The 8969-nt window shown below is 41.8% G+C and overlaps 1 protein-coding gene across 1 annotated transcript; it reads left to right on the forward strand.

Moving 5' to 3' along the window:
- The first annotated feature begins 383 nt into the window (after positions 1-383).
- LOC147880055 (plasmodesmata-located protein 8-like) lies at positions 384-1261 on the forward strand. Its single transcript, XM_087371941.1, has one exon. It carries the CDS (start codon positions 440-442, stop codon positions 1199-1201), a length of 762 nt encoding a protein of 253 aa, XP_087228067.1. The 5' UTR covers positions 384-439; the 3' UTR covers positions 1202-1261.
- Positions 1262-8969: the final 7708 nt, after the last annotated feature.

Genomic DNA, 8969 nt, shown 5'->3' on the forward strand with positions numbered 1-8969 from the left:
TAGAGAGCCTTCTAAGTTGGAATCTAGGGAAATTTCTCAAGGTTTGTGAGAATATTAATATTTTGGCATAGGAAGAACTCACAAGTGCGAAGTGTGTTTATATGAGATTGAAATGAGCACATCAAATAAAGAAGACGACAGCTCTATGAACTGTCTATGGGTAGTACATTTTAATGCACTAACTGTCATGGTGTGACGCATTTTGGGAGGACGATTGGGACGGATGACTGTGAGGTATTGACTTAGGGTAGGTCTCTTTGTACTGTGCGTGTGACTCTGTGATAATCCGTCGGAAGTGGTCTTTCTATGAGCGCACACACATATTAAAGTCGGCTCCGGCTCTGCGGTTTGTATAGGCAGGAGCGCTCGCTAGAAACTGCAGTTTCAATTCGTTTTGGTGATCGTAATTGTGGTTTTGGTGGTGGTGCTGATCCTAGTTATGGCGTACCTCCGCCTATTGCTCTTCTCCTCTTCCGCCTTCCTCCTCGTCTTCACCCTTGAACTGCACCTTGTCCCCCCCTCCTCCGCCCAAACCACCCAACAGATTACCCAATCGATCTATGGCCTCTGTAACACAGCCACATACTCCTTCAACAGCTCCTTCGCCACTAACCTCAACACCGTCATCGGGGTCCTCTCCCTACGTTCCTCCTCCGCCTTGTACTATAGCTATATCGCCTCCGACGATGTCTATGGGATGTATCAATGCCGTGGAGACCTCTCCTTCCATTCTTGTTCCTCTTGCGTCCGAGATATTTTCAGTTCCGGTGCTTGTGGTCAAGCCATCGGCCTCCGCGTCCAGTACCAGGGCTGTTATGTCCGCTATGAGAGTTACAATTTCCTTGACGTAGCTGAATTTACACTAATCTCCACTCCCAATACTCCCAATTGTTCAACCTCGACGGATGCCCACCCACACTTCCAATCAAATCTCGCCTCCGTTCTCAACACCACAGTAAAATCTGCCCCTTCACATGGTGGCTTCAACGCTTCCTCTAAAGGTAGCAGTGCCTCCAACTCCGCATATGCACTTGCACAATGCCTAGGATATCTGTCTCCAGCCCAATGCGCTGCTTGCCTTTCTCAATATTCAGACTACAAAACCCTCTGCGGGAACGCTGACGCTGGCAGAATCGACTATGTCACCTGCTATTACCGTTTCGATCACGTTCCTATCCCCTTATTCAGCACAGAGGTTTAAGACTAGCTGCACTGGCATCTCCACTTACAAGGAGGCCGCCCCGGGTTTCCCGCGGCTTCTCCGCCGGCGGGAATCAGCTGGATGCTGGATGACCATGGATCGGTAATCCCTCGAGCTAATCAAGGATATTGTGCGGCCGTGAATAAAGTTTAACGAATGTTAGAAATACATGAACTTAACTTGTAACTTTAGCTAGCACGTTGATTGCTTGATTCACGTTGATTCCTTGATCGTGTTCGTTTTGTTAGTTACAAATAACGATGTCATTTCGGCCTATCTGTTGATCCTTTTCTAGTAGCTCATACATCTAACGCGCTATCGCTTTATAATCAACTTTCATGCATATCTTCCTCACGCTTGCCTACATATCTACCAAACCTTCTTGTGAATTTGTAAATGTTCCCTCTTCTTTGAAGGATAGTGAGGTGAGACCATCAATCTTTTCCTCCACTATGACATTACCCTTTTGTTTAAAGTTTTCATGAAGTAGTCCTTCTTTAAGTACGATGCCATCTAGCATGATGACATCTAGCATAAAAGCCAAGCATGTCTATCAAATCAAAAAGTTACATGGTAATACCAATTATAGAATGTGGTGGATAACTAGGGTGCGGTAGGTTGCCTAAGGGGAAAGGTGGAATGAATTAACAATGTTTTAAATTGAAATGAAAAAAGTAAGTTGAGAATATCATAATTGTATGCTTTTTGCTTTTTTTAAACCCACGAGTACCTTCATGATTGACATTAATTAAAGTCAATCTAAGGGCTCATATTAGTAAGGGATAAAATCAATCTAGGGGCTCATATTCGTTACATGTGGCTCAAGGAGATGGAAGAAATATGATTTTTGTAAGTTTTGAAGGGAAAATACTAGCAGGTCCGAGCAAATACCATGTGTGTTTAAGTGTTCCCTTCTTGCAGGCACCTCAACAGAGTAATAGATAAGGATTTAAAATATGCAAAAGAAAAAGTCAAAAGATCGGACAATGGGATCCACTTTGATTTTTTTTGGTGCATCTTTATATTAGCAAGTGACATTTCATCTCTTTTTTTTCGTATGTAATTATTCTTCTCATTAAGAGACTTTTGGATAATCTTCTAAGAACTCGTATGTAAATATTCTTCTAATTAAGAGACCTTTTTTTTAGCAAAGTAGCTGAATAACTTGTTGCATGATGAATAACACAATGGTGCGTGATAACAGAAATCATTAAAGAAATGTGCGTATTACTTGGTCGTGGAGGTGTTCCTTGCAAGCATTCAAGTTTACATAGCTATGTCAACTATGTCCCATTTTCTTGTCTTGCTCATGTACCTCTTGGTCATACATCTAGTCGATCAGATGTTCTTCCTGGTCTTTCTCTTATTGATTTTCTCTCCTTCTCAGTATGCTTTCTTATCCATCTCAGTATGCTTTCCTCTATTGGCTCTTCACTTCATTTGCCTAAGACATTCTACGCAGTTACGACAGAACTTGTTGTGCCTATCAGGTTGTATATGTGTGCACAAACGAGGAATCGGGGATCCATGTCTCCATGCTGCCAATAAAAGTGAGGTCTGTGTTGCAAAATCCCCTAGAAAGAGTAGAGTCATAGCTCTTGCGTCTCCAGAAGGAAACCAACCTCAAGTCAAGAATCGAGCAACATCTCAAGCCTACAGCAAGCACCTTCTTCCTCCAATTCAAAAACATCCACCCTTTCATGGATGTCACGGCGGCAGATAAGGACAGATATTGCATGCATATGTATTGCCCTTTCCCAACTTCTTGTTCATGGATTCCCCCGACATTTTTGATCCCGATCACCCACCCTTTGTCAATCCAATCTTTTACTATGCTTCCGGATTGAGCAATCGCAACAAACGTTTGTGGTTGGAGAAGATCATCACAAAGGAAGCTACAATATGCAAACTAGATTCCCCATGGGACCTCACTGCAGTGATAATTAAAGGCGTGTATATTGGGTGGAAGAGGTTCTTCCATACTATGGGGGCTCCCACCTGACTTGTTCTAATTTGAGATGTATATAGCTTAGAAAATTTCCTTGCTCTCAGATGGTTTTGAAATTCTTTCATAATCCATGTTTGGTCACTAGACACTCGTGCCTCATCTCATTTGTTTGTTTTCTTGCTGTTTCACAAAATTGTACCCTCTTACTCATGGCTTTCGTTCTTGTTCAAGTTTCTGCTGTCGATGCTTCACCTCTGGTTCTTTCTCAATGGTGGCAGATGAGGACGGATATTGCTTACATATGTACTACAGGGTGTACTTCCCTTTCTCAACTCCTTGTTCGTGGATTCCCTCGACATTTTTTATGCCGATCACCCACCCTTTGTTGATCCAATCAATTCTACTCTGTTTTCAGACTGAGCAATCGCAACAAATGTTTGTGGTTGGAGAAGATCACTCATCACAAAGGAAGCTGCAATATGCAAACTAGATTCCCCATGGGACCTCACTAAACTGATCATTAAAGGCGTGTATATTGGGTGGAAGAGGTTCTTCCATACTATGGGGGCTCCCACCTGACTTGTTCTAATTTGAGATGTATACAGCTTAGAGATTTTCCTTGCTCGAGTTCCTTCAGATGGTTTTGAAATTCTTTCTAATCTGTGTTTGGTCTGGTCACTAGACACTCATGCCTCCTCTCATTTCTTTATTTTCCTGCTACTTCACAAAATCGTACCCTCTTTCTCATGGCTTCCGTTCTTGTTCAAGTTTCTGCCGTCGACGCTTCACCTCTAGTTCTTTTACAATGTCTTTTATTCGCATGATGCATCTGCTTAACAGTTGGCACTTTTACGTTTGGTTTTTTTCTTAAGCCCCTCTTTTTCATATCTGGTGTCTCTACTGATGTTGCATTTTTCAGTTTGCTCATGGCACTGGCTTTTTTGCTATGAAAGTCATGCTCCTTGGTAGCCACTTCTTGGCCTACATCCCTCCTTTGCACTTCGATCTTCACGAATGTGCCTTTGTATGTCATACGGTTTTTACAAAGCTGATTGAAAGTTCTTCAAGAAGCAGAATAGGGACCATCCCGAAATGTTCCAGGGTTAGAGGAGGACTGCGAAGAGATAGCTAGACATCGTAGGTACTTCGCACTTTGGTGCAGACGGACGGTTGGCATTCAAGGCAACCGTGGTAAGTCTACTTCTTCTCATTTAATGTATTGTTCTATTTGTTTTACTACATCTTTAGCTAACTCTAACTCTCGTAAATTGGATCCATAGCAAGCTGCGATGGGTCGTCTTCCTACAGATGCAGAGATGCGACGTGCATTTCGCATAGGAACAAAGCCGTGGTTTATTAAACAAGAGGCAATGGGAGCGACGGTCGATTGGGTTGAGGTGGCTGCTCACACGGTATAAGTCTACTCCTACTTGTAATCTCACTTTTTAAATTGTTTTATTCTTTAAGTTCCAATCTAATTTTTAATTTATATGGTTCACTCTTAGGGTCAAAGCTCAAGCATCCCATCACTGAAGGCAAGCGATCACCAGGGCTTGGGATCAGATGCATGTGACGAGGATCAGGGAGAAGGCACAGCTCACGAGGACCAAGGATCATGCCAACAAGACGAGGACAAGGACGAGGATGATTCGGATGAGTAGTAGTAGTAGTAGTAGTAGCAACAGCAGTTTGCATTTTCTTTGCCATGTATGTCATTTTGTATATCCGCACATTTGAGTAATTTTGTATCGCCCTTTCGAAAGGATAATTTTGTAACAAACAATGTTGTATCTGTTCGACATGTATATGCTTTTGTTGCTCGATCATTTCATTTGAGCGATTTTGTATCACCCTTTTTGCAAGGAAAATTTTGTTATAAAAAACTTTTTTTTGTAATTACAAAAAAAAAGAGAATTAGTGGGGCTAAAGAGGGCCATAGCAAGCCCTGTTTAGCCCCACTAATCCTTTTTTTAGTTCTATTAATCGTCGCTATATAGCGACATTTACCAGTGCACAACAACACAAAGCAACTATAGACGCACTTGGTAGACGCGCAAAATAGCAAGCGCATCTATAGGCGTTGCTTTAGTAGAGGAATTACGGGTGCGTCTACAAGCACGTCTAACAACTCGTCTATTTGTGTGTCTATTAACACATTTAATTGCGTGTCTAATCTGAGAAAATACGGGCCCATCTAACATTGCATTTATTTGCGCGTCTATTTGCACGTGTATTAACGCATTTATTTACGTGTTTACACTGAGAATTAGATGCGCATTTAGATGCGTAGATAGATGCAAACCAGAGAATACAGAAAGTGAGATTTTGGTGTACATCATTGCTTTCCAAACATTGCCCATGACTACCAAAGCACATAATTTCAACAGAACATCAATGCTTTTTTGCAAGCCCACATATACAAGAATTAAGTGAGGTGAGGAGAATGAGACAATATGTAAAATAGTTTTGCCAATATCAATGATGGGGCTACGGTTCAATCTCATCCTCAATGAGATCAACCCTTGCCAAAATATCTACTTCAAAATCCAAACAAGTGTTTAGATCTACAAATACATTTAACCCACTACTACTTGTGCTACTCATGTGCTCATCGAAATCAGCATCATCAATGGTAGGCTGATCCTCACAGGTAATGGCCTCAATATCTGTATCTCCTATCTCATGATCATCCTCCTCTCTCGTATCACGGTCATCATCACGTCCATGGCCATGATCATCCTCCATACGCTCCATATTAGTAAATGTACTATACATCACTTTGGAACGTGGCATAATAGGTATGACATGCCACCATCTATTATTATCCACCACTGGTCGATAGACAACCTAATTCAAACACAAATACAATCATGTTATTTTTCTTGCATCAAATATTTAAAAGCGACTATTTTTATATGTGTGCACAGTACCTGTTCACATTGTTGCGGCAGTATTGCATTAGGGCCTCTTTCCACCACATCCTTAAACCACATTACATCCAAAACATACACAAAGAAGCGTCAAAAGTCAAGCTTAATAATATCTTGGATTATGCCACAATAATCATCCATGGCTCCATTGGCTCCCTCAAAGCTAGCAATGATGCCGCAATCTTGTGTGTTTCTCTTATCATCAATCCGTTGTGTTCGAAAATGCTTGCCCTCACACCATATAGCATTGAACATAGTGCACTACACCAAGAAAAAATCAATTAAATAAGCAATCTAAATTATTGAAAGTTCCTAACTTATGCATAACATTCTATATACCGACCTTGCTCATGCATCCCCTAGCATACTCCCATTCTTCCATTGTGATATGCATCCCCTTGTCTTTCTCTGCTTTCTCCATTTCATCAAGTAGCCAATCCACATGAATATCCTTTGGAAGTGCTCTTAGATACTGAGGGTATGGCACACGAGATCCGTGGTGTGTAGGAAAGACAGCCCTTTCTTCTTGTCTTCTTGCCTTTGCATCCTCGTATCTTGTCACCCATCTTTTCATCACATCACTATTAAGCACGCAAAAGAGGTTGATACTATTATGCAACTCCGTGTCTATTACTTTGTTGCATCCTTTCCCTTGAGGCACAATCGAGGTCATCCTTAGGTCTTCATCATCTCTCCATAGTCATGGGAGAGAGCTATCCACATCAACAAGAAACTCAGAAATATATACAAGTGACTCTTGTATCAACCAACCCTCGGCCATGCTACCTTCGGGTCTTGCATTTTCTCTCACAAAGCCCTTCAAGGTCTTCATGAAGCGCTCGAGGAAGAACAACCATCATGCATGTATAGTACCGCATATAGCAATCTCATCCACCAAATGCACTATAAGATGTAGTTAGCTTGTGAGAATAGAACGTGGAAATGTCTCCTCCACTAAACAAACCACCTCCACTAACATAACTCGAGCATTCTCAAGCGTGGTGGGATCTATTTCCTTTGAGCTCACATACCTAGAAATAAAAAAGTATAGCATATTAGCAATATCATTCAAACTTGCATGGAGCATTGATACGCATCATATTTTGTATCATGTAACGTACCTCACAAGCTCGCCCATCTTGTAAATACAATCTTTCACGTCCTTTGATGCACTATGTGAAATGCTAGTAGGTAGTATGAACTGAACCCATGAGAAGGTGGTTGATTAGTTGCTTATAATTATTCACTCACACATGTACATTTGGAAGGAAAAAGATATTATGCACATAAAATACTTACTTGGAGCATCTTGTGCCAATCAAGAGATTTCAAGCCATATAATTGCTCTACACCTCTTTTCTTGCTCTTTGTAAAGGCTCCCTTCAAACACCTCATGCATCCAGTGGGAGTATGAATTGTAGTAATAGCGCGCTTCACCGTCACCATCTATAGCTTTGATAACATCCACGGTGCACGAGGTAAAAAAACACACCCATTTGGTCTCTCTTGTGGCCAAGCTTCACGCATCCTCCCTGTGGTATGTAGATCCTCCCTTATGCCTATGGAATCTCGTGTCCCATTCAAATGCTCCCCAATGGTAGATGCCACATTCTTGAAGATATGCATGGGATCAAGCAGGTGATTGATCTTGCGGGACCAATATGGTAAACAATAAAAGATGGAGTATCTAAACAAAATAAAGTGTTAGCGGGCAATCTTTATTTCTAGCCAATATAGCACACAATAGTTACAAACCCTTACCGGCTCATGCCAAGTGGTGGAGGAGTCGTGGAACCATCCCAAATTCTCGTCCAATTTCCCCCGGTGAGTGATTGTGGGAGGACTTCATTCCAAGGGGCAACATATCTAGGATGATCAAGTGGGATAAATCGATGGTGATTCTCATAGATGACCTTCTTCAATGCGTCTGCCCGTGAGGCAACTAGTGAAGGACCACAAACAGGACATGCATGGTAACCTGATGTAGTGAGACCTTAACAATAGATGCAATTAAGAGTTGAAGGTGGGTCAGGGTGCCACATCCTTTTCCTATTCATAATTAGAAGTGCAATGCTTACCTAAACACTCACCATAGCCTAGGAAGTCATGCATCGTCCACATCAAGACTGCTTTGTAGTTGAAGTCTCGTGATGAGGGAGGCCTGCTCACATCATGCACCTCGATACCTCTCCAAAGTATCTCTAGCTCATCAATCAAAGGCTCCAAATAAACATCAGGGTTTTTGACTTTATGTTTCCCTGGAATTAGAAGGGACAGCATAACATATCCTTTCTTAATAGCCATAGAGGGTGGAAGATTATAATTCACCAATATCACTAGCCATACACTGTAAGAGGTGCTTTTGAGACCAAATGGGTTCACACCATCCATACCCAATCCAAGTCTCAAGCTCCTAGGTTCTTCCTTGAAGCTTGGCCATGTGTCTTCAATATGCTTCCATGTAGGAGAGTCCACGAGAGTTCTCCACTTGCCATCGGTTGATCGATGGGAGGAATGCCATGACATGAGCTCTACAATAGATTTGCACTTGAACATATGTTGGATGCGAGGGATTATGGGAAAATGTTGCAGAACCTTACGAGGCACGTCTAAAGTTTTGAGATCTTCTCTATATCTTGCCTCTCCACAAGTAGGACACTCTCTTGCATCCTTATGTAGTCCACGAAACAAAATGCAATCATTGACACATGCATGGATGAGCTTGTAATCTAATCCTCCAAGAGAGGTCACATGTTGCCTTGCCATATCTCTTGAGGTTGGTAATTTATTCTCCCTTGGAAGCATTTTACACAATAGCCTGCACGTGAAGACCATAAATGAGGAAAAGCATTTGAGTAATTGACCCACTAGCATAACTCACCATGTTTGC

Source organism: Dipteris shenzhenensis, chromosome 33 (genome assembly GCF_047967505.1).
Source record: "Dipteris shenzhenensis isolate YYH24624 ecotype China chromosome 33, Dip_SZ_1.0, whole genome shotgun sequence".
Lineage (NCBI taxonomy): Eukaryota > Viridiplantae > Streptophyta > Polypodiopsida > Gleicheniales > Dipteridaceae > Dipteris > Dipteris shenzhenensis.